Source organism: Ruditapes philippinarum, unplaced genomic scaffold, assembly GCF_026571515.1.
Source record: "Ruditapes philippinarum isolate M1 unplaced genomic scaffold, ASM2657151v2 ctg635_1_1_1_1, whole genome shotgun sequence".
In the NCBI taxonomy this organism is placed as follows: domain Eukaryota; kingdom Metazoa; phylum Mollusca; class Bivalvia; order Venerida; family Veneridae; genus Ruditapes; species Ruditapes philippinarum.
Window position 1 is genome coordinate 627,176 of NW_026852468.1, and position 27,373 is coordinate 654,548.

Genomic DNA, 27,373 nt, shown 5'->3' on the forward strand with positions numbered 1-27,373 from the left:
TTTGTTCATAAATAGTTCAAAATTTATGTAAATACACGCTGTTTTAATTGTTAAAATGCATTAGATCTAAATCGATGTCTAATGTCAATTTTTTTGCTACACGATTTTGCAAAGATCTGTTAAGACCTAACATAACATGGAAAATGAAAAATGTAAAATATCAGATTAATGAATGATAAATATGAAATAGGTTACGTATAGGTCTTATAGTTAGGACTACCTCTAAAGCGAGATTCTGCCCCAGAACGAAAATATCTCAGAATCAAGCTTTGGCATGTCAATATATTTTGACTAGACATACACCTATTGACAGTTTGCAAACTAGCAGACAACAGGCTATTCAACTTGTATATAATACACTAAAGAAAACTGAATGAACCTTATATATACTCCTGGTTTAGACCCCAGGGTCTAATCCAGGATATAGCCGGCTATTCTTATAGAATTTTTACCACAGGCACGAGTATTGGACCTGGGATGAAAATATGACCACATTGATAAAAAAACCTCTGTGTTCATCTTAAATGTGTCCAAAAGAAAACGAAATATGAGCCCCCTTAAAAATATACTATATGTTTAGAGAAGGCCAGAAACTCCGATTTATTCGAGTCTATGAGCAAGAGGTTCATTTCCCGGGACGTTGTGAAAACAATTGTCCAGATAATTAAAAAAACAACTTTTATCACTATTTCACTTTTGTATTAAGCTTCCAAATGAGACTGAACCCAAGTCTAGCCCTTCTCGTACATGAAATATCTCATTCTGTCAGCAAACAAGCGCAAAAACTCCCAGGTAGACAAAAAAGTGGCACAACAATTCTGTACATAAACATTATACTTATTCATGTTTGTCAGCTGAGTACAGGTCAAAATCACTTGAATTTACTAAATAATATTACTAAATACATTAAATGGGACCACTCACAATCGTCAGTAGCATCTGAATCTGAGACACGCGAAATTCGAGTTTCAAACCAATTCAAGGTCTTTCAATTGCTTTCTACGCCATTGCGGTTTTGTTGCTATTGGCCAATCAGACGACTCCTTACAAAATATCGAACAGCTGATTTACAATGGCGTAGAAAGGAATTGGAAGACCGTAAAAAGGTTTGAAACTCGAATTTTGCGTGTATCAGATGCTACTGATGGTTGTTATATCTCGGATCAATTGCTACTGACGGTTGTTATATGAAGCAAAATTTCCCAATCTGGGCTAGGAAAAGGTGACTGATTGTATGCTACACCATTTGATGTATTTTATATGCATTTCACCCATTTAAAAAAATTTATTGCCCTCCCCAGCTAATTACCCTTTTTTGTTAAAAAAAAATAATCCACTTACAAAAAAATATTTAAAAAAAAAATTGTTTTCTAGTTTTTTTTATTTTACATATCTTAATCAGAAGACATCTAAAAATAGTATCATCTATAAATAGTGCAGGTGCTGGACTTCACACCTATCTAAAATCTTCAATATATTGCATGGTAGATTCACCAATACACAAATGGTGTATAAAACACCACTCAGGATATATATTACACCTAGAGAGATCTGTGGATGAACTAAATTGAGTTTGGTGTATTTAGTAAAAAAAGTTTTAAACACAAAGTGTCAGCAAAAAGAAATATAAAATTAAATGTGTTCTACCTAGTGAGTAATCATTATTAACTGATTAAATATTAATTGATTAATATCTTACAAACCTTGGGAATACTTATTCTATTCCATGCACAGAGTTCAGATAAGTATTGAAAAATGCCATGAAATAAGATGGTTAAGATTGAAAAGTTTACTGTTCATAATAAAATTTGTATTGTGAAGTTGTATTTCATAAATGCTTGTAGGTACACAGTTAATCTGTAAGTTGAAAATATAGAATGGAGAAGCATCCCCTGTATGGTAAGAAGAAGAAGAAGAAAGTTTCATGTCCGAATCCATTGTTTGTACAATGGCTAACAGAATGGAGAGATGATGCTGCTGAGAAAGGGATCAAGAGTCAGTATACCTATGGAAAGGTAAAATGTAATCAAAGTTTTTGTACCTATCTATTACTCTTCCTCCACCGGTAAATGCTAAAAAGTCGCCAAATTACTTTTTACATTATAATTGATACATAAAATACTAGAACATCAAAAACAAAAATTGTGCTGAAATGTTAATATTTCTACGAATCCTAGTACATGACTGTATAAATACATGTATACAAAAATGGGGCAGGTATTTTTAGTGAACATTTTGGTTATCAAAATGACCAGCATACATATCTGTTTTATACTTCTAAAGAGATTTTTTCGTCCAAGGACCTTTGTTACATGTACCTATAATCATTCTTTGAACATGTACCATATTTTCTATTATAAATAATTAAACATGTAGCTGACAAATAATATTTGAACTGTTACAGTCATTTATCATTCACATTGTAAGTGATTCGTATACTAAAGTTACTATAACTTCACCAGAATCTCTTGTTTTGTAATTGATTGATGACACTAACTGAAATTATGTGAAAAGGCTGATATCAATGTTAAATTTGTTTCATTATATCATTATTATGTCTGATTATATTTTATTTAATCAAAAAAGATGTTGTTCTATAAATATTTCATATTTTGATATATTCATGCATTATTCTTTCTCATTTCAGGCATTAAAGACCTTACAGAAGTTCCCTTTGAGATTGGAAACTGGAAAAGAATGTAAAATCTTAGAAAATTTTGGTAATTATGTATTCCTTAAGTTTTTATTCACTGCTCTTCATTTATTTTTTAGTTTGAAAAAAATCATAAATGGTATCTTTTTTGATGTTCTAGATTTTTTTGAAATACAATATAGTACCACAATGAATAAAGAACAACTTCATTCATGATCATTGGGAAGAACCCTAGATTATATTGGTATAACTTTTAACTTTTGTATGTACTTTTAAAATTTTGTTTAAGATAAAATTATGTTACCACATATATAAATGTGTTAACATTGACTTTTTTGTAGAATGGTTATTAAATATTTTCAGGTGACAAGATTTGTAAAATGTTGGATGATAAATTGTCAGAACATGTGTCTGTGTACGGCACCACAGCTCCTGTCAACATAACAGACACAGCGTCACATGTTCACCAGCAAACTAAATGTAAGGTTACAATATCATCAGGCTCTGGGTGTCAGGCAAAAAAGGAAAAGAGTAAGCTAACTTTGTTCTGTCATGACTCACAAATATTTAAAATAACTTAATTTTCAGCATATTGACATGAACTTTTTAAGGTTATTATAACTCCAAAACAGTTAGCTAAGTGTTTGATTGTCAGATTTTTCCTCTGTATTTATGCTTTACTAAGCTTGAATTTAAAGGCACATCATGCCTTAGAATCAAATACTGTTGTCCTCCTTTAGAAAGGATAAACATGAGTTTAATAACATTTATATAATGGTTTTTAGAGTATTTTCCATAATAATCACCTAAGAAAAGTAGCTCTGAATGTAAAATTATTTATCATAAAGTAGCAAAATTTATAAAAGTAGTATTTTGACTTCCACACAGAATAATAAATTATTATATCTGTACCAATTGCTTAAAAGCAACAGAAGCAAGAGATGGTTCAGGTTATTGGCCAATGAGTAACTATTGATTACGAAACTACAGAACACCAAAAATGAAAATAAAATATTCAAGGGAAAAAATAAGTGTTTCTGGGGCAACATGGGCCTTTAATGCAAAGCTCCAGATAAGCTTTCAGAGGTAAAAAGGGGAATCCCTATTATCAATACAACATTTGCTTTAATATATCTGTGAAGTTTCTGCATCAAATTTCTGCATCAGTCCGTGCTAGGGGTCTTAGAGAGTAGCCTGCAATTACCACTTCTGTAGTCAGGGATTGTCATGTAGGGCATGTACTTCTTATCTTGAGGTTTGGAATTTGAATCCCACCAGAGTTCACTTTTATTGATTTGTTACAGGTAAATCAGCAAACAATGGAACAGTATCTGCAGTGCGTGTACATGATATATCTGATAGCAGTGATGAAGAAGTTTGTGAACAACCAGCTAGAGTAAGATAAAATTTGCCCTTGTTATTTTTACATTGATAAGTTGTCTTTACTTGTCCTACTTGAATTGTTAGATTTTGCTGAGGCATTGTTTATTTAACCCTTTACATCATATATATGCGAAACAACGCACTTTTCACCACCACCCCCCCCTTTTTTTAGGCCTGAAATAGTGAAAAAATGTCCTATTTGGGCCCCAAACACATGTTTTCATTTGAGAAATGTTGCTAAAAAAAGTGAGCTTTTTTTTGGCGCCGACCCCCATCCAAAAGATACATCAGGGGGTTGCCAGAAGGGGGATGTGCCCCCTTCTGCTTGGGGGGTTTGAAGGGGGTCATCGCCAAGAAAATTTTGGACTTGTGAGGGGCTAAAAATGACCCCAGGTCGATCATAAGGTAATGTGTAACCAATGCTAAAAAGCCTTTGACTCTATCTCAATCCTTTGAGAAGTTGCAGCACTTTGAAATAAATTTTGATGGAAAAAATCGAGGCAAAATAGTGATTTTTGGCAATTTTGAGATGTCCCCTCTTTGCCATGGTAACAGGAAATTTAAGACTGAGCATGTCTTTACAAAGGCAATAGTCCAGTCAACATTTGTGCCAAGTTTGATTAGTATTGAAGCATTGTTCATAGTTTCATAGCAGTTTGAACTTGTAACAGGAGACTTTTCAGTGAAAACGACCATTTTTCACAATTTGCTCATAAGGGAAAGGGTTAAGAAATTTCAATTTCAAAATTTTGAATTATGCATTAGCTGAACTATAAAGTCTGTCCACGCTGCAGGGAAGTGCAATACGAGTATTATGGTGATATAGGCAATTTTAGTTCTCCAAGTTATATAATAAAAATGGAGTGTAATTGTGTATATTTGTAGAAAAGACAAAGATCAGGACGTAAAAGTGGTGACAGGGCATATATACCTGTTTACAGATCAGGACCATATGCACTACTGTTGACTTTATATAAAGATACACAGGTAATCAATTTGTCTCTTTTTATCCATTATTCCTACTTGTATATCTTTACCAAAAGCTTTTGTGACAGGCTTATTTTGTGACAATTACATTTGTGCTGGATTATAAAATTCTTTTATCTTCTTATGCTAAAGTTTGATTGAAATTTGTTATTGTACAGCATCTTTGTAAATATATGAAAAAAAATAAGTGTCTATGTAAACTTAACAAGATGATGTGTAGAACCAATATAACACAGAGCTCTTGAGGTTTCATATTTTTAGATAACACATGTTGCAGACCAATTTCATATTTTTAAAAAAAAGGCCTGCTCCAAGAAATGTTGAAATGTTATTTTTACTGGCAGCAACTAAATCTGCCCATGCAACCTGATCATGATCAGCACTATTGACTGTTCAGTGGGTACTTATTTTAAAGTCTTTTTAAAATGATGAATGATTATGACCACATTAAAACATGGACAAGTCAATTTAAGATAGGGTAAGAATGGTAAGGGTTAAAGATGCTCTTGGTTAACAAGATATGTTGTTGTCATCAGATATTTATAATATAATAATGTATTTATATATTAACAGTCACCAGAATCACAAGGATTTATGAGTAAAGCAGATTTGATCAGGAAAGCTCAACCATTAGCTGACAAATCTTTCACTATGGTAGGTAGCAGTTTTGCAGGCAAAGGTTGTTTTTTATTTTCATTTTCTTTGACCATTTTTGGATTCAGCATTAGTCATACTAGTAATGACAGTGAGTATAGATTGCATCATTTGAGTACTCAGTTATCTTCCTGATCAAAAACCTGGTTACTTGCAAGATTTATCAGGACTTTTTAAAGTATGTAACCATATTAATTTATCTTCAATTTCTTTAATAAGAGAGAATACATAATGTATAATAATGACACTGTTTACAATTCACTTTCATTTTAAATGTTGATCCACAGCATTGACTAGTATTATAAATACAAAGAATGTACCGTGAAAAATAAAAAAGGCATAGATGATTTGGGTCTAACTTCTTAGATTTGATATTATTTAAAGCAATTAACATGAGGGCAAATTTCAGGAAAAAAAACACTGGCAGTTTATGTTATATTGATGGCAAGCAATGGGCTTGTTTAATGCACCTTTTATACTGTTGATTTCTGTAGTCAGTGTGCAATAACATTTTCACACCACTGCACAATTATTTTGATTACATTTAACAAGTTTTAATGTTTCTATAGTGGGCATATATCTTCTACTTTATAACATTTTTATATTATTGTTTCTTCTAGTTAATTAGATATATATTTTTATAAAAATGCACCCTTATTATACAATCACTGTATACAAACCAGCCAGCAGTGTCTTGTTGTTTTTAGCAGCCATGTTTACCCCTCCTGTACTCTAGTATTTATCTCACTTGTATGTTATGATTTACCTGTGTTGTAGGCAGACCCAGGATGTCGCTATACTGCCTGGTCTTCTATGGGTACATTGATAAAGAAAGGTCTAGTTATAAAAGATAGTAGCCCAGCCAGGTAACAGGAATGATGATTTTTGGTCTTTTCATACTCTTTTTATTTGTTTATAGTAGATTATTATTGCTCCTTTGTCATTTATTCTTTCCTTCACATTGATTCTCATATAGCATTTTCATATTTTTAGCTCCACTTTTCGAAGAAGAAAAAAACAAGCTATTTTCATGATCCTCTTGTTGATGTCAGCATTGATTAACCTGTTCGTTAATGTTCATTTTCTCAGAAACTATAAAAGCTATCCACTTTAAATTTTGTTTACATGTTTCTTATCATAAAAAGTAGCAATTTCATTTAAAATTATTTTATGCAATGTAATGCCCCCTTTTAACTTTTTTTGCCCAGGTTAACGTTTTAATTTAAGTCCATTAAGGTCCATTTTCTTAAAAACTATGAAATTTATTCACTTCAATTTTCAAACTTGATATTATGATCACTATCAAAATATGACACCATATCAGTTGGGCAAATAATCCTTGAATTCATTTTTGCAAGTAATGCCCCCTTGTTGACTTAATTTTATAATTAATAATCACTTCAAACTTGAATTACTTTTTAAATTATATATGCATTTCTGAAGAGCAGGTTATTTTATAACTTATTTTTGACTTGAAATTTTGAAATGTAACCTATTTATAATGAATTCAGTACAAAAAACAATAAATTTAACTTGATACACTACTGCCATCTAACCAGAGATGATTCTTTTGACCTGAAGGTATTTATATTGAGTAATATCACATAATCAAGTACAGAGTTATGTTTAGCATAACATGCATACTCAAAGCTGTCCAGTTGCACTACTCTTTGGATAACATCTTGTAAATTCTTTACACACATGTAATTCTGTACTTGATTTATTTTAATAACTCAGTATAAATTAACCCTGAGAGAGGAAAATCCATCTTAGAATACTGTGAAAAAAATAATTACAGTAAACAGATAATACCTTTAACATTTAATAAACAAAATGTGATAAATTCAATACACAAATAAAACAAACTTCATGGAGTTGAGCCTTACTAATCCAAAAATCTGAATCAGAATTTATCTGAACTAAAACATAAATTTCAAGGTTCTGTGTACATGTCTTTCATTTCTAATTCAACAAATGCTTATGTAATGTTAACCATGAATTTGTTGTTTGTTATGTTCAGGTACAGTATAACTGATGCAGGTTGTGAGCTGGCCAATAGAATGGAGGCTTTTAAGGAAGAAACCAGTGTGTCAGGTGATGCTGATATTCCATTCAGGATACATGAACCTGATACAGCTCCTGAATTACCCAGCATGCCACATGATTCCTTACAAAATAGGTTACCCAGAATGCCACAGGAGTATGATAATAGCAGTGTGGAGGAGTATAGCTGGCCAGGACATGATGTTGTGCAACGGAACTCTTGGTATTTTTATGCCCCCGCCATGTAATGGCCGGGGCATATAGTGTTACCCTGTTCCGTCATTCCGTCCTTCCATCCTTCCGTCATTCTGTCATTCCGTCATCATCAGTTTCCGTTTATTATCTTAAGAAAGGTTGCACACATTCAACTCAAATTTGACATATGGATATGTCATGAGAAAATACAGGTCAAGTTCGAATTTAGTCATGGTTTGATGATTTTTGGCAGAGTTATGCCCCTTTTACTTTGAAAATAATATGAAATTATCAGTTTCCGTTCAATATCTCCCCAACGATACAACACATTCAACTCAAACTTGACATATGGATATGTCATAAAAAAATACAGGTCAAGTTCGAATTTGGTCATGGTTTGATGATTTTTGGCAGAGTTATGCCCCTTTAACTTTGAAAGTAATATGAAATTATCAGTTTCCGTTTATTATCTCCCCAATGGTACAACACATTCAACTCAAATTTGACATATGGATATGTGATGAGAAAATACAGGTCAAGTTTAAATTTGGTCATGGTTTGATGATTTTTGGCAGAGTTATGCCCCTTTAACTTTGAAAGTAATATGAAATTTTCAGTTTCCATTTATTATCTCCCCAATGGTACAACACATTCAACTCAAATTTGACATATGGATATGTTTTTTGAATGCCCAGGCAAGTTGGAATTTAGTCATGGTTCAATGATTTTTGGCAGAGTAATACCCCTTTCACTTTGAAAATAATATGAAATTTACAGTTTCTGTTCATTATCTACCCAACAGTGTTACATATTCAACTTAAATTTGACATATGGATATGTCAAAGGAATGGGCAGGTCAAGTTGGAATTTGGTCATGGTTTGATGATTTTTTGGCAAAGTTATGTCCCTTTCACTTTGAAAATAATATAGATACATCTTAGGAAGAAGCAGTTTAAGTTTGAATTTGGTCGTGGTTTAATGATTTTAGACAAACTTATCTTTCCTGAATGTTGGAAAAATTTTGAACTTTCAGTTTTAGCACTCATACTTTTAGCCATTATTTTGGCTACAAATATGCAATATGCTATTTTTAAAAGGTTAAGACTGAATAATTTCAGTGCCTTGAACATTGTATGAAAATGGTTTGCGTTAACATTGAAAAGTTTTAAGGGCTTTGAACTTAAAATGAAAAAAATTATTAATGCACCATCTGAAATTTTGGCTGCATGCGGGGGGCATCCGTGGCATGATGACACATTTCTAGTTTACTTTTCATTCGTTATGATCTTATGCCTGAATAAGGAATTTAAGATCATATGTGTGTCATGACATTACCCTTGGCATTACTTTAGATTTAACATAATTTTTAACTTTTCATATGTTATGATCTTATGTCGGAATAAGCAATTTAAGATTATATGTGTGTCATGACATTACCCTTGGCATTACTTTAGATTTAACATAATTTTTAACTTTTCATTTGTTATGATCTTATGTCGAAATAAGCAATTTAAGATTATATGTGTGTCATGACATTACCCTTGGCATTACTTTAGATTTAACATAATTATTTTTAGCTTAATTGTGATGGAAGCTTGTTGCTTTAATATTTGAACCACAGTTAAGTCTGCTCCGTAGAACTAACTATGACCTCAACTGGGCTCAAACCCATGACCCCTGGGTTTGGAGACAGACACTTTAACCAGTAGGCCACTGCTCCCCTAATAAGGCTTTGAAGTAAGGAAAGTTGGAATAAATACATACCAGCCAGTAAGTGGCTACTAATTTTAAGTATGTGATTGTAGTTTTGAAACCATCATGAATATTTTACTAACCCTAAGTTATAACAGTAGAATTATATTAGCATTTCTTAAAATATGATACATATTTACTTATATCATGGCTATCTATTAAATAAAAGATTTTACTAATATCATGGCTATCTATTAAATAAAAAAAAAGAGTCAAAAGAGCTCTGAGCGTTTAACTGACTTTGAAGCACTTGCCATTTTACTGTTATGAATGCAAGGCCAACAAAAGGCTTTTGACTTCATTCATGTGAGGGGACAACATCAAGGGAAGCATCCAGCTTGCTTACAGTAAGTTAGTGGTACTTTTATGGTGCTTGGTCTGCCCAAAGCTAAAAAGTCCTCATATGACATTTACTGTGTTGGTGTAAACAAGAATCAAAATAAAGCAAAAAGACTAAAAATATTTAGTTAGAAATTTGTACCAGGCCGGGAAGGTAATTTATGTATTAGAAAGAATATTTTCTTGACTTGATGAAAGTATATGATTGTACATGGTATTTTATTTCAGTTTGAAGTATTGGTATATAAATGAAGAGGGGGCTGAGACTCTAGTCAAAGATAAAGCTGTTGTTTCTATAGATGGTCAGTATTAAATAGTCTTTGGCAAACATTTCAGTGTAAAAGTTGTTATGTATAAACTTAATATAAATTTTAAGAAAGGCTTTGTGCTAAAAAAAAAACAATTTAAAAGTTTGTTTGTTGGGTGCTGTTTTGTAATGATGTAGCAAAAACCTGATTTATGTTTTGATTATGAAACTAATGTGGCAGTCAGAGCATGGCGTTCTAAGTCACACTTGTTCACATGATTTTATGTTACATAATGTATAAATACTAAAAAACCAGCAGATAAATTTCTGTAATACTTGTTCATCAAGTGTGTTTAATTTAATCACAGCTGATAATGATACATAAAATAGAGTTAGTTTTTGTATTTTCTTTATCTCCTCAGAATGTAGCATTGACCATTATTTGGGTCAACATAGCTCTATAGTCAGGAAAGGAACTTAACTATTGTGAAATAGTGACTTATATTTGTAAGTGATCGTTAGCAAAGTTTCACTGTAAATTATGTTATATTCATCAATAAAATTGTCTGCCTATATTTGCATATACCAATATCATGATCACCGTCACACTGTAAAGTGTATACAAACTTTTATGACCACTGCAGGAATGAGAGTGCCCAAAACACAATTTTTTCACCATAAGAATACATTTATTAAATTACATGTATAGCTTATATTTTCCAGATGAGATTGGTGTAGGATTTCTAGTCAAATGTAATTATACTGAGTTATTGAAGTCAGGGGTGAAATACAAGCTGAATACAACAAAGTAAGTCTGCTTCCTGTTTATAGAATGATTAAAGAAGCTAACCATGAATGTCTTGCTTTCTTTCCAATTGGTCAAGTAAATGTCGATGATTTTATGTGAGAAAGTTTCAAGTTGTGGCCAGCTGCAGAAGGCTGCAGGTTCTACCAACATATATCAATTATCTAGAATAAATTCTTCATTTACCAGCACAAGTCAAGAACTGCTGTATTGGTGTCACCTAACCATAAAACACAATCAGTGTAAAGCAAAACTAACTATTCATTTGTATGAAGAATGGCTTTATTTGCATTTAAATGATTGTTTTTTTTTTTTCTGATATGAAAAAACTGAGGACAAAGGAGTTGTCTTGCAAAGGAATGTTTTTTAAGCTCACCTGACAAAAAGTGCTCAAGGTGAGCTTTTATGATCACAAATTGTCCTGTGTCCATCGTCTGAAAGTTTACAGTATTACTTGTTCCTTGTCCTTATATGGTCAGTGTACACTTTGTTCATGATTCGTTCTATTTTAAGCACTCATTCTGTTACTGAATGTTTTCATCCTTATCTAAATAGCCATTTAAAAATATACCTTTTGTAAGGTAAGCAATTTGTATCACTTGAGATTGATACTCCCCAAACAATGAAGGACTGATTATTGATTTATTGTATTTTTAGAAGTTTGGTTTAAACAATTTTACTTTTTAGCTCGACTATACGAAGTATATGGAGAGCTGTCCTACTCGCCCCGGCGTCCGCGTCCAGATTTTAGATTAAAGTTTTGGTGCAGTAAAATATTTTTCATTATAACTTTGTCATTTCTTAAGGTATCAACTTCAAACTTCAAATATATGTTCCTTATCATCAGCCACATCTTATGTGACAAGGTTCATAACTCTAGCACCATTATTTTCAGATTTATCTCCCCTTGAACTTAGAATTTTCCTTAAAAAATACTATTTTTACTGTAACTTCTTTATTTCTTAAGGGATCAACCTCATACTTCAAATATATGTACTTTATCATCATCCCCATCTTATGTGACAAGGTTCATAACTCTAGCACCAATATTTTCAGATTTATCTCCCCTTGAACATAGAATTTTCCTCAAAAAATGCTATTTCTTACTGTTTCTTCTTAATTTCTTAAGGGATCAACCTCATACTTCAAATATATTTACGTTATCATCATACCCATCTTATGTGACAAGGTTCATAACTCTAGCACCAATATTTTCAGATTTATCTCCCTTTGAACTTAGAATTTTCCATAAAAAATATTATTTTTTACTGTCACTTATTTATTTCTAAAGGGATCAACTTCATACTTCATATATATTTACGTTATCATCATCCACATCTTATGTGACAAGGTTCATAACTCTAGCACCAATATTGCAAGAATTATCTCCCCATAAACTTAGATTTTTTTACTAGAAAAATGTTATTTTTTTTAATAATTTTTTTATTTTTAAAGGTATCTACCGCAAACTTCAAATACTTATTCATTATCATCAATTATATTTAATGTGACAATGTTCATAACTCTTGAAGCAATATTTACAGATTTATCTCTCTTTGAACTTAGGATTTTCTTTAAGAAATATAATAACTTCTTTACTTTTTAAGGTATCTACTTCAAACTTCAAATATATATTTCTTATCATTACACAAATGTTGTGTGACAAGGTCCATAACTCTAGCATGACTATTTCTAGAATTATTCCCCTTGATCTTGGAATTAATGTTAACAAATGTTATTTCTTTACTATAATTTAATACATAATTATACAAAATTGATTTAATCTTTCATAGTTTTGTCCTCCTTACTGCGTCCAGTATTTTATTAGTCGAGCTTCGCTGTCTCCTGTGACAGCTCTTGTTAGTTTGTGTTGGAAGCTATAAGCTTATTGAATCACTCTCAAATCCGTTCCTGGAACCAACCAGTACAAAGCAATAAATGTAAAGTTTCTTGCTCAAGGAAATAATGGCTTGCCCCTGACAGGGTTTGAACCCACATTGTCAGCAATCCTTAGATTACTAGTCTGGTGGGTTAACCACTCTGCCACGCTGCCACTATAACTTATATTACTAGTCCAACCATGATTTTTGGAAGTTGTTTGTTAGTTAGTGATATATTGATTTCATGGTAGAGTTATATAATTCATTTAAACAAATGGTATTTAGTTATTTTTTTTAAAAAATGCACACATCCAGGTAACAAATAAAGTTTGGAAAAAAATCAAATTGGAGAAAATTATATTAAGAGTTTAAGAAATTTATATAACTTCTACCCATATAACATTGTACATATTGCCTGCAAAACTAAAATTTAATTAATTTTATTTTTCCATCACAAATTACATGTATCTAGAGGTTACTTTTTAATCTTTTAACAAATTTAAAATAATTTATGTGTTATACTAACTGTATCTACTTGATTTCTTCGCTTGATGATATTTTAATTGTTTAAAACACTTCATGCCTATATGTTTTCATAACAATCTGTAGGCATGCTGCTTTAATTAGTTATCTGCAGGCAAGCTGCTTTAATTAGTTAAATATTTTCAGGCCAATAGGAGATGACTTTGTGTATGTGTACCTGGGCAATGACAGCACTGATGACACTGCTATCCCACCTTACAGAAAACAAAACACAGATACTAGTAATCTGTCAGGTAAATCATTTTGTACAAGATTATTCTGGTGCTGATACAGGGAATGTAAGAATGCTAGCCACTGTATTTAGCCAGTTTCCGAAAGATTAGTTGTTCAATAAAGCCTGTAGAGGTGTGGAATATATTGCAATATGTTGGATATTATTGCAATATTATATCTGGCAATATTTTATTGCAATATGTTTTTAGATATTGTAATATATCAAAGCTATGACTTAAAACTTGTAAAACTAAAATTTCTCAATTTTTAGCTCGACTATTCGATAAGAATAAGTAGAGCTATTGCAGTCACCCGAGCGTCAGTGTCGGCGTCTGCGTCGGCGTAACCACTTATGTTAAAGTTTTTGTAATAGTTCAAATATTTTCAAAGTCCATTGACATATGGCTTTGAAACTTTGCACACTTGTTCACCATCATGACCCCAACCTGTAGACAGGAGGAGGTAACTCTATCAAGCATTTTGACAGAATTATGCCCCCTTTTTCGACTTAGAATTTATGTTAAAGTTTTTGTAATAGTTCAAATATTTTCAAAGTCCATTGACATATGGCTTTGAAACTTTGCACACTTGTTCACCATCTTTACCCCAACCTGTAAACAGGAGGAGGTAACTGTATCAAGCATTTTTTTTTACTATCAAGCACTAAGAATAGTCGAGCGTTGCTGTCCTACCGACAGCTCTTGTTTAAATTTCTTTTTCACAGTTCTTAACATGTATAGCTTGATTTCAAATGACAGTTGCCTCAAGTTGTTTAAAATCCTTCATTTACAATGCTATTTTAGCACATTGTAAAATCTTTTATAAAAGAGGGTGTCATGTACAATTAATTGGGACATGATATTAGAAATAAACTCTTAAGTCAAGGTTCTGTAGATCTTACCTTTGATTTTGAAGTATTTTAGATAGTTCACAATATATTGAAATATGTCTGTAAATATTCCAATATATCACAATATAATTTTTCTTTGCAACCCCCACTCCTATATATAGTTGCCTTACCCTGCCTTTTTAGCTCGACTATTCGATAAGAATAAGTAGAGCTATTGTAGTCACCCGAGCGTCAGCGTCGGCGTAACCACTTATGTTAAAGTTTTTGTAATAGTTCAAATATTTTCAAAGTCCATTGCCATATGGCTTTGAAACTTTGCACACTTGTTCACCATCATTACCCCAACCTGTAAACAGGAGGCGGTAACTGTATCAAGCATTTTGACAGAATAATGCCCCTTTTTCGACTTTGAATTTACATTTAAGTTTTTGTAATAGTTCAAATATTTTCAAAATCCATTGACATATGGCTTTGAAACTTTGCCCACTTGTTCACCATCTTTACCCAAACCTGTAAACAGGAGGAGGTAACTGTATCAAGCATTTTGACAGAATTATGCCCCTTTTTCGACTTAGAATTTACGTTAAAGTTTTTGTAATAGTTCAAATATTTTCAAAGTCCATTGACATATGGCTTTGAAACTTTGCACACTTGTTCACCATTATTACTCCAACCTGTAAACAGGAGGAGGTAATTGTATCAAGCATTTTTTTTTTTACTATCAAGCACTAAGAATAGTCAAGCGTTGCTGTCCTACCGACAGCTCTTGTTATATGACTTGGAGCAGAATTAAGGGTTTTCCTCTACCAGTAAAATGGTAGGAATAACATTTATATGTTCTTAAAAGTATTAGTTTGACTAAAAAAATACAAAAAGAAATAACTATCATTTTTTTACACTTTCTTTGATGCAAATGTTAATTTATACCTTCAATACAACATTTCATACTGAACATTCTGTATGTTTTATCTAGTTATTTAATCAAGAAAATTGTTGTTTTACTAAGCATTTAATTACACTAGACATTATATGTATGAAAAGTAGTTTTCATTGAATTTTTATTTTGTGTTTCATAGTGAATCAAAAATTGAATACAGGAAAACGAAAAATTGAAAAACCAAGGGAGACAACAGTTATGGTGAAGAAGAAAGACACTCCTGAGTTACTTCCCTTTATTCAGCCATCTTTGGAAAATGAGACAGACGGCAATGAAAACAGCAACACTGGTAGTGAAAATGTTGTACTTATTGACTCAGAGGATAGTTCTAGAGATTCATTACCATCAATACCTGTGTCAGAGAAATGTTTTAATTTTAAGAGAGCCGTGTCTCAAGATACTAACTCTAACTCTTACATACCATCCACTAGGTCCCTTTCTGAAACTAACGAAAACCAAAGCTTGTTTGATAGGTTAAAAACTAAGGGAAACATACCTAAGTCATTAATATCAGAATCTCAAGACGCTGTTTCACAAAGTACAGTGTCCAGTTTGAGTAGTTCTCAAGGGTCCATTAAGAGTGTAAGTTCCGTTTGTTCAGGATCATCGATCCAGATATTACCAGTACCTGACTTTGTATTACATCCCGGGCAATTTGATATAGTGCTGTGTATTGACAACGCTGAATTCTATGGAGCGTAAGTATTTAGAAAAATATAGAAATAAAAAAGAAGTTTAGTAAATGTCTGTTTCAACAAATGAATAATGAAATAATTTTACAATTTCTTGTATCTGTAATATTTTTTAATTTTCTTATTTTTTATGAATCTACGTTTACTTAAATCTTCAATACTGTGAATTCACATAATATCAGTCATTTTGGTCATGAAATTGTGTAGTTTTGTCATGAAGAACCATTTTATAGGTTATTAAATTCTAGGACTGACTATTTTTTCAAAAGATAAAATGTAGAAAATGTGAAGCAAAATAATTTTACTGTAAAGGAAGTGAAATTTGGTTTGATCTTAAATGGGTGAATTGACCTATCCATGAAAACAATGCTAGTGCCCCACAAATAATACTGATTTTGCCGTAATGTGATGCTATTTAAAGCATTATATTTGATATGTCTGTTATAGGCCACCACTTATTGTTCTCACTTTTTGTGCCCCCACGTTAGTGGCGGGCATTTAGATTTACCCTTGTCCGTCCTTCCGTCCGTCCGTTCACTTTTGTGTCGCACGTAACTCAAAAAGTATTTGACCTAGAGTCATGAAACTTTACAGGAATGTTGATCAGCATGTGTAGTTGTGCACCTGGGTATTTTCATCTGGATATTTTTAGTATTTTCAGAGTTATTGCCCTTGACTTAGTAAAATTTTGCAATTTTCAACTTGTGTCACATGTAACTCAAAAAGGATTTTATCTAGAGTCATGAAACTTTACAGGAATGTTGATCAGCATGTGTTGTTGTGCACCTGGGTATTTTCATCTGGATATTTTTAGTATTTTCAGAGTTATTGCCCTTGACTTAGTAAAATTTTGCAATTTTCAACTTGTGTCGCACGTAACTCAAAAAGTATTTGACCTAGAGTAATGAAACTTAATAGGAATGTTGATCAGCATGTGTAGTTGTGCACCTGGGTATTTTCGTCTGGATTTATTTAGTATTTTCAGAGTTATTGCCCTTGACTTAGTAAAATTTTGCAATTTTCAACATGTGTCGCACGTAACTCAAAAAGGATTTGACCTAGAGTCATGAAACTTTACAGGAATGTTGATCATCATGTGTAGTTGTGCACCTGGGTATTTTCGTCTGGATTTATTCATTTTTTTCAGAGTTATTGCCCTTGACTTAGTAAAAATTTGCAATTTTCAACATGTGTCGCACGTAACTCAAAAAGTATTTGACCTAGAGTCATGTAACTTTACAGGAATATTGATCAGCATGTGCAGTTGTGCACCAGGTATTTTCGTCTGGATTTATTTAGTATTTTCAGAGTTATTGCCCTTGACTTAGTAAATTTTTGCAATTTTCAACTTGTGTCGCAAGTTACTTAAAAAGGATATGACATAGTCATTAAACCTTATGGGCAGTTTGCTTAGCATATTTAGATTTGCACCTGGGGTTTTGCTTGTGGATTTATCCAGTATTTGTAGAGTTATTTCCCTTGACTTTGTAAAAAGATTAACAGAACAGTGGCCTGGTGGGGGCACCCGTGTCCTATGGACACATTTCTAGTTTCAATCTTGTTAGAACTGATTCATTTAAAGGAAAACTGAAAAGTAAGAACGAATATATAAACTTTATATATAAACATTACGTTTGAAGTGAATGCTGTTAATGTGAGTGAGATTTTAACAACTTGTTTAGAAACACTACACAGTAAGTTTTATCATAGATTGAGAGACAACAGGGATAAAGAATTTTATAAGATAAGTAATCTTAAGTATATGGCTGCTATGGTTAACAATATTATATAAATCTAAACAGTCCATCTTTAGACCAACAGTACTAATTTATTAGTTTCAGACTTTTTGACAGGTTTTATAGTTATATATAAATGGTTATATGATTTTATGTAGAAGCTACTAGATGAGGGTTTATATAGCAAACAAGCAGATTTCGTAAATAGACTATAGGGGCTTCAATGTGAACCAAATAAAACTCAATATGTTGTAACTTTACTGATATGTTAGTAACTGCTGCTAAAATTTTCAAATGACAATTTCTATGAACTCTTGTAATGGGGAATAAATATATTGTTTTATTTGCATTTTAGGAGTAAAGGTGGCAGTAAAACATTACTTCCTGATCTTATCAAGAATGGAATAGACTGTGATCTTAGAAAATTACATGTTGGTGATTTACTGTGGATTGCTAAAGAGAAATGTAAAGCAGTCCAAGGTATTGCAATTTTACTTTGAAGTTTTTCCAATGACAAACTGTTACATTCTTTTATTGTGTTGTTCTGTATAATGATAGAAGTTTAATGTGATGATACAAACTACATTGTATGTACCAAATGGGGATATATAATTGGACGACTGTAGCCATGTAGAAATCTCTGTATGTATGTGATTGAATTGACAACATTGAATCTGAAAGTCAGAGGACAATAGTAATGATTTGATAGGAACTAAAAAGAAACACTTAATACCTTTGATATATTCATTTAATTTGTTAATAATTCAGTGTTTGGAAATTTTGTTAAACATTTAATAAGGTTCCAACAGTTTTGATTTGATATACTTTATCATAATTGCCACTATAAACACATTCAATCAACCCTAAAGGTTTGAGAAGTAAAACTCTTTCCTTTCTTTTTTCACTTTCTTTCACATATTTTTGTTGCATTATTGGTATATTGAACATTTTTAGGTCAGTTAAGTCGGCCACCTGGAAGGGAACTTGTATTAGATTATATAATAGAGAGGAAGAGAATGGATGACTTGGTTAGTAGCTGTATTGATGGAAGATTTAGGGAACAAAAGGTTAGTTTGTGCCTTGTTTCAGTGTAGTTATCTATACATATTTACTTTATGATAACTCTTTGTTTTAAAAGGAGATTACTCAAGATCTGACATACCTGAATTTATTTTATTGTCATTTGAGCTGTATGGGTGAAATGTTGAATATGATTTATATCAGTCTAATTAAAATCAGCTCCTAAATTACACTACTCATTAGTATCTAACATTTATTCTTAGGCAGTCACCTTCATGTGGTCTTTCAAACAACCAATCATTGGCAAGCTTTCATTATTTTGAAAGCAATGCAGTTTCTAATTATAACCCTTTGAAAACCAATACTGAGTAGGTAAATTTCACTATTTTGAGAACAAACATGACATTGTCCATATAGCCGACAGGTAAACTGGGAAAACAATCTTACCCATTAAAAATTGATGATAACGGTATTTTGATACTTCTTCTAATGCCTATCTGTAAAAATTCAGTTAAATTGCATGGCTTAAAATAGCTTTCTTGGGAAAATCCAGATTGTAACAAAGGTGAAACATATATGGTCGTCATCGGATCTACATGGAAGAAATAAGTAGATCTTAACTGTCAGATTGTGATTGATATCAAATGGTCTTATAACTCGGATGTAACACATAAGTAATGAAATGATAAAGAAAAGCAATATAGACTTGTTGGTTTTTAAAACTGTGCTATTAACATAAACACAGGAGATCAGGGTTTAATTTAGAGGGTTGTCCATGACCAATATCAGTTCACAAGTTAAATTAGAATTTCTCTATTAAAGTATAAGTTGTGTGCGCTAGACTGAAAAACAAGACTATGAAATTATTATACGATATTTCTAATTTGTTTACATTGCAGTTTCGTTTAAAGCAGTGTGGTTTAAATCATAAAATGTACCTGATAGAAGACTATGGATCAATGCAACATTTTAGCTTACCTGAATCTACACTAAAACAAACAATAGTCAATACACAGGTAAGAATTGTGGTTCTACCTTACTTCTTGTAAGGTTTATTAATAAACATTTTTAGATAAACATTTTGAACAAGACAGTCACAAACATGTGATGAGTTAAACATGGAATTGAGAAGTGGGGGGGGGGGGTGGGGGGCACCCAATATGGGGTAACCCTATTTATTTTCCCTGTCATTGGCATGATAGGGGTTGAGGAGCATCCTCCTATCAGCCTTACGATGATACATGTTTACATGAGTATTTGATTCTGACAAAATAATATTAATGAAATAAAGTTATTTTTTCATGTTTTCAAAGAATTCATAAGTTTAAACTGCATTATTACAAAATATTAATACATGTTTTAATTTAGCAAAGCCTCAACAAAATAGACATTGTTATAAATGAAATACTGTATATTAATGTTATATTTCCCAATAAAAATAATTTTAGTATGAATTAAAAGGAATAATTAGAAACAGTACATATAATGTGATAAATATAAGATTTTTGCAAGGTATCATTTGCTTGTCAGAAAAACGAAAAGTGACAAGGGTGTAAAGCCAATTAAGGTAGACCATGGGTAATGAATTACCTCAACTTTGAAGAGTATTCAAATAGGCTAGAACCACCTGTCAACTACATTGAAATTGAGGGGTGTAGGTTCAAACCCCAGAAGGGGCACCTTTTTTTCTTTCTTTTTTCTTTTTAACATTATTTATGTATCTCTCTGATCCCTTATGGAAGAAAAAAGGGTTTGATTTAAATTAACTAATTATTGTAGGTATTTATTTGTTAAATAATGCCAAAATTTATAGCAAATATGATACCAGATATTTTCAAAGTTTAATAAAATAAAAACTACATGGTAAAAGTATTTTATATTTCGCATGATCAACCAATATACCTTTAAGAAAATTTAGGCAAACTTTGAAAACTGACCCTCATTATGGTTAATTTTAGGGATATTTTGAATAAGGCATTTTAGATACGGAAATGGAAAAATAAGGGTTTTAAGTTGGTGGGGTAGGGTAATATTTTTATACATATTAAGAACATTTTGTTTAGAAACAAACATTTTGCTTTGTGTAATTTGTTACCTGAATGTTATTATTTGTTTCTCAACAATGATCAATAGAAAAATATGTTTTTATATTGATGATATTACAGATTATTTAGAGTTTCCTCATTTCTGAAAATAAGCCCTTCTAATGGCAAAGTCTTAGTTCAGAAATATAGCCATAACTCATAAACCACACAGTAAATTTTATTTAAATTTTGCATACAGGTGACCTTAAAGACATATAACTGACCACGGATTTACATTACATAAATCTGTGAACTGACCTATGTTGTCAATTTTACAGTTCCTTATGGTGCCCATTACCCATGGTCTACCTTAAGTCTTTGTAAATTAATGCTAGAATTTTATAAATTAATGCTAGAAATTTATTTGAGTTGTGTCCCTTACATTAAAGATAATATTCATACAAAGTATGACTAAGGCCATCCTTAAAAAAATGTATGTTTGCAGTAACGCGACTGACTCACAAAATTTGCCCCTACTCAAATTTTTTTTCATGGTCTGAGTAAAAAAAATGTTTGTATGAAAGTATGACTAATTGTAAGGTAAATCTTTGTAAGTTGCCTGTCAATTGTATTTGCAAGATAGTACAGTATTGTATAGAGGCTCCATTGTATGCCTATGTATCACTCACCTTATCAATGTGCTGTGTTTTGTCCTTTGAACTTGTGCACAACTAGAATCTCGGCCATAGCATTTTCATTCCATACACATCATGTGTTGCTCTCATTCTTTGACAAAACATAAATTTGTATGTGAGCTTTATTTTGACCTCTTTATCTCTAAAAAAAGATTTTTTTATTGCAGGTTATAGATGGTTTTCAAGTAAAAAGAACAAAAGGAACTAAAGAGTCAGTTGCATTTCTTACAGTTTTTACTCGCTACCTTCAGAGTTTCTTTAAAGTAAGTCTACTAGTATTTCTTCTGTACTATGTCATAATTGTCTTGATTATATAGGTTTATACCACTTGTCGGACATGCCAATTTGTCTTCTGGATGACGATGGTTAATGAATAAACTATTGTTTTAATGAATAAACTATGTAAAAAGTCGTGACAGCTACATGAAAAATATTAATAGAAAATTTGCCACTTTAGTGCAGTTACAGGTTAAAACATATTCAGAATTTTATAGGAGTTAACCTGTTATTACACTAAGGTGACAATGTTCTCTTTACTGCTTGATATAAGTACATTTGTAATTTGATATCAAAGTCTCTTTCTGAATTATTGGACTGTTTCAAATTTGAAGCATGACTAGTCCATTATACAACTAGGTTAAATTAAGAAGATATAATTGTATAGAGATATTCTGTTTCAGGATAAGACACTGTATGCTTGTGGTCTAGATGACATCAAGGAATCAAAGGTGGTAACTCATGTCACTGATAAATGTCAGAAACTTGCTACATTTGAAGAATTCAATCAGGGATCAGTAAAGTCAAAGGTGAGTTTAATCAGCATTATTATACCCCCAAAAACGAAGTTTGGGGGGGTATATAGGAGTCACCCGGTGGTCGGTCGGTCGGTCCAGACGTCCGTTGCATTTTCCTTGTCCGGAGCATAACTTGAAGACTAATGGTTGGAATTCTATATATAACTACATACAATGGTCAAGCACATTGAGAGGAAGTGCAGTGCACAAGAACCATAACTCTATCTTGACTAATTACAGAGTTATTGCCCTTTGTTGCTTTTCCTTGTCCGGGGCATAACTTGAAAACTACTGGTTGGAATTCAAAACAACTTCATACAATTGTCAAACACAATAAGGGGAAGTGCAGTGCACAAGAACCATAACTCTATCTAAAGTAATTACAGAGTTATTGCCCTTTGTTGCTTTTCCATTGCTTTTTTTTGTCCGGACCATAACTTGAAGACTAATAGTTTGAATTCAATATAACTACATACAATGGTCAAACACATTAAGGGGAAGTGCAGTGTGTAAGAACAATAACTCTATCTTGACTAATTACAGAGTTATTGCCCTTTGTTACTTTTCCTTGTCTGGGGCATAACTTGAAAACTACTGGTTGGAATTCAAAACAACTTCATACAATTGTCAAACACAATAAGGGGAAGTGCAGTGCACAAGAACCATAACTCTATCTAAAGTAATTACAGAATTATTGCCCTTTGTTGCTTTTCCATTGCCTTGTTTGTCCGGACCATAACTTGAAGACTAATGGTTGGAATTCAATATAACTTCATACAATGGTCAAGCACATTGAGAGAAAGTGCAGTGCACAAGAACCATAACTCCATCTTGACTAATTACAGAGTTATTGCCCTTTGATACTTTTCCTATTCAGGAGCATAACTTAAAACGTACTGGTTGGAATTCAAAACAACTTCATACAATGGTCAAACACAATAAGAGGAAGTGCAGTGCACAAGAACTATAACTCTTCTTCAGTATTCATGTATTTATAGAGTTATTGCCCTTTGTTCCTTTTCTTTGTCTTTCTGGACTTATTACAGAGTAATTCAATTAAACTTCATCAATTGCCAACCACATTGAAAGGAAATGCAACATACAAGAACCAGAACTATTTTTAATTGCCCACAACCATAACTCTATATTTCAATTCTTTCACAAGGTATTCCGAAGCAGTCTTGTGGGGGTATTAATCACATTTAGTGATAGTTCAAGTTTCAAATAGAAATTGATTGTGCTCTGTTCACTTATACTTTATGTTGGTTAATAAATGATTTGAATGGGATAAAAAAAACTTTTATTTGTAATTTTATCTCAACTTTTAATTAACATAATTCATAAAGACACATTATGTCTCAGAAACAAATAAAGTATGATTCTTATAGGGATGTTTGTCAATGCTTCATCCCCTTATAAACTAGAATGTTTTGTTTCTTTACCACCCAACTGTTTCACTGAAAGCTAATATGTTTTTTTTCTGTATAACATGTAAAATTTATCTGTGATGAACACACCAACTTCTTGGCTGAGTAGTAGCCTATTAAATGTTGGTTGTTCTTCTGGAGCTGACATGAACAGGCTTAATCAAACCGAGCCTGCAACATTTTCAATTTTGCCATGTTGGGCTTTCTTTAGGGATTCTGTTTCTCTGTATTTAATTGCCATATCAGTGTTATTTGTGTCATGTGGAGGCCGTAAAAAGTCGCCCCGTACTTATAATCAAAGATGTTATATTTTTCATCCTTGAAAAATGTTCAGCATGACATTATTTTTGTGTATACATGTTATGTGGTACTTCTGGTTTCTTATAATTGGCCTTTTTCAACTTGGGTGGTTCCTTGCTGTATAATCACCCTAAGGATATGTCGCCTGTTTTTATGCCCCCCTTCGAAGAAGAGGGGGTATATTGTTTTGCTATTGTCGGTCTGTCTGTCTGTCGGTCCGTTGGTCTGTCGGTCTGTCCGTCGGTAGACCACATGGTTTCCGCTGATTATCTTGAAAAGTGTGTATCACAAAGTCTTCATATTTCACATAGTGATTGGTCATAACTAGTAGATGACCCCTATTGATTTTGGGGTCACTAGGTCAAAGGTCAAGGTCACAGGGGCCTTAAATGTCAAAAGGGTTTCCGCTGATTATCTTGAAAAGTATGTATCACAAAGTCTTCATATTTCACATAGTGATTGGTCATCACTAGTAGATGACCCCTATTGATTTTGGGGTCAAAGGTCAAGGTCACAGGGACATTAAAATGTCAAAATGTTTTCCGCTGATTATCTTGAAAAGTATTTATCACAAAGTCTTCATATTTCACATATAGTGATTGGTCATAACTAGTAGATGACACCTATTTATTTTGGGGTCACTAGGTCAAAGGTCAAGGTCACAGGGGCCTTAAATGTCAAAAGGGTTTCCGCTGATTATCTTGAAAAGTATTCATCACAAAGTCTTCAAATTTCACCTAGTTATTGGTCAAAAGTAGTAGATGACCTCTAACGATTTAGGGGTCATTAGGTCAAAGGTCAATGTCACATGGGCCTTAAATGTCAAAATGGTTTCTGTTGATTTTTCCATAATTGAACACTTCCATGTAGCCATTTTTGGCAAGTTTCTGTAATAAAATTACCAATTATGTGAGTCAATTGCTAGAAAGGGGGGGTATATGTGTCGTTCGACATTCTTGTTTAAATTTGTCTTTTGACATCTTATCTATGATATGCAGGCTTCATAACCTCAGATCCCATCTCAAAATTCCATTTTGTTTAGTTCCGCCCATTGTTTTCTGGTTAGGGCACACTCATTCTTTTACTTTGGGACCATAGGCCGCTTTTCATGGAATGGCACTACCGTGTCACATTGAAGGTTCCATGACGACTGCCGTTTGAACACATCTGCGAATGTTTTCTAAATTCAAAATTTCACCATATTCATGTTTAAATGTTGAATTCTGCTTGAGCCGGTGCTAGGGGGCGTTGATGGTTTACTTGCACTTTCCAGTACCGTCCATGAACAGGCTAAATCAAACCGAGTCTGCAACATTTTCAATTTTGTCGTGTTAGGCTTTCTTTAGGGATTCTGTTTCTCTCTATTTCATTTTGCACCTGAGGTCTTCCTCCACCAGTACAGATGGAAAATCTCCAAGTTGCCATATGACATCGAATAAGTGCCACTTAAAAAAAAACACCCTCCCCACCCCCTGTACTACTGGTTTAAAAATACCAGTCCACATTCAAATGTCAGTACACTGAAAGTATTCAATTACACTGTTGTGCTGACAACTGTGAACATTAGAGAATCCATAAAGAACTGTCTTTTTATATTTTACTGGGTTATGATTTAATCTGCTGCTATTTGTACTATATAATCAGAGATTGTAAATGAAGAACAATGTATTTTTACAAAATAGAGATTGTAAATGTAGACTAATGTATTTTTACAAAGCTTTTTTATGTACAATAAAGTATCAGTCATTTTGAGGTTATGTATATTTCATGCATCATTTACTCAGTATATGTACATTATAACAGGCATTGACTGTACATGAGATGTTTGGGAAGCAGTTGATACAGCTACATGGTATGTCTGCTGTCAAAACTGAGCATATAACAAATATCCCAAATCCTTTTACAGTAAAATTTCCATATGGGATCAATTTTTGTTTTCTCAAGTAATTTTTAAAAAGCACGATAAAAAGGGGAAAAGTACATTTTACAATTAGACAAAATATAGTTATACTTTAATTTTCTAAAAATTGACATTGTATGTTTCATAGGTTAGTTATATTTACCAATTAAAGTTTGTTACCCAAAATTTGACTCAGAAAAAATTAGATATTTGCAACTGAGCATTGACCTACAAATAACAGAGTGATAGTTTATAAACTGCATAAAATGGTTTTCAATAAAAGCTAAAAACTAGGGTCTGTCTACAAATTCAATGCAAATAGCATTATGACTTATTTGAGATTTAGCAAAAAAAATATGAAAAGTGTGTTGAGTTCTCATTACATGCCTTGGACGAAAATAATGTTTATATGTTTATTTACTGCACAGTATTTTTAAACATGTTACTTTTGTTCTGTTTTTTTTATGCTCCCCGAAAAATTTCGGGGGAGCATATAGTCGGCGCCTTGTCCGTCTGTCCGTCCGTTGTCTTGTCCGGAGCATAACTTGAAAACCCTTGGAGATAATTTGTTGAAACTTCATACAGTGGTAGAGGGCATCGAGGGGGAGTGCAGTGTCAAAGAACCATAACTCTATTTTGCCTGGTTTTTGAATTATCTCCCCTTGTAGAAAAATCTTGTCCGGGCATAACTCTAAAACTATAAGAGATATCAACATGAAACTTTGTAGGTAGATAAATCTCAATGGGTAGATGTGCAGTGCACAAGAATCATAACTCTACCTTGCCTAATTCTGGAGTTATTGCCCTTTGTTTATTTTTACTTTTTGAATTGTCCGGGACATAACTCGGAAATCATAAGAGATATCATCAAGAAACTTTGTAAGTTGATAGATCACATTGATTAGAAGTGCAGTGCAAAAAACTGTAACAGCCTTGCCTAATTTTGGAATTATTGCACTTTGAACTTTTTCCACAGACATAACTCTGAAACTACAAGAGGTGTACTTTCCTGTGTCCACAACCTATTCGGGGAGCATCACCCGGCTCAAACCGGGCTCTTGTTTTTCCTAGGACTCATATTCTCTATGAATATAGTGAAATATTTGTTATTATACCCCCAAAAACGAAGTTTGGGGGGGTATATAGGAGTCACCCGGTGGTCGGTCGGTCGGGCGGTCGGTCGGTCGGTCCAGACGTCCGTTGCATTTTCCTTGTCCGGAGCATAACTTGAAAACTAATGGTTGGAATTCAATATAACTACATACAATGGTCAAGCACATTGAGAGGAAGTGCAGTGCACAAGA

At 32.6% G+C, this 27,373-nt stretch overlaps 1 protein-coding gene across 1 annotated transcript; it reads left to right on the forward strand.

The window, feature by feature from the left end:
- Positions 1-1,690: 1,690 nt before the first annotated feature.
- LOC132713704 (crossover junction endonuclease MUS81-like) lies at positions 1,691-26,116 on the forward strand. Its single transcript, XM_060696383.1, has 18 exons — positions 1,691-2,015; positions 2,648-2,720; positions 3,017-3,184; positions 3,958-4,049; positions 4,922-5,023; positions 5,597-5,677; positions 6,455-6,543; positions 7,698-7,943; positions 10,235-10,308; positions 10,977-11,061; positions 13,608-13,714; positions 15,642-16,179; positions 18,265-18,389; positions 18,864-18,976; positions 19,829-19,945; positions 21,816-21,911; positions 22,329-22,454; positions 25,973-26,116. The coding sequence occupies exons 1-18, from the start codon at positions 1,878-1,880 to the stop codon at positions 26,114-26,116; spliced, it is 2,514 nt and encodes an 837-aa protein (XP_060552366.1). The 5' UTR covers positions 1,691-1,877.
- Positions 26,117-27,373: the final 1,257 nt, after the last annotated feature.

Bases quoted from the DNA above. Each gene is read 5' to 3' on its own strand.
- LOC132713704 (XM_060696383.1), top strand. From the start codon at position 1,878: ATGGAGAAGCATCCCCTGTATGGTAAGAAGAAGAAGAAGAAAGTTTCA. The intron at 2,016-2,647 runs GTAAAATGTAAT...TTCTCATTTCAG, and splicing joins GTCAGTATACCTATGGAAAG to GCATTAAAGACCTTACAGAA. The intron at 6,544-7,697 runs GTAACAGGAATG...TGTTATGTTCAG, and splicing joins AAAGATAGTAGCCCAGCCAG to GTACAGTATAACTGATGCAG.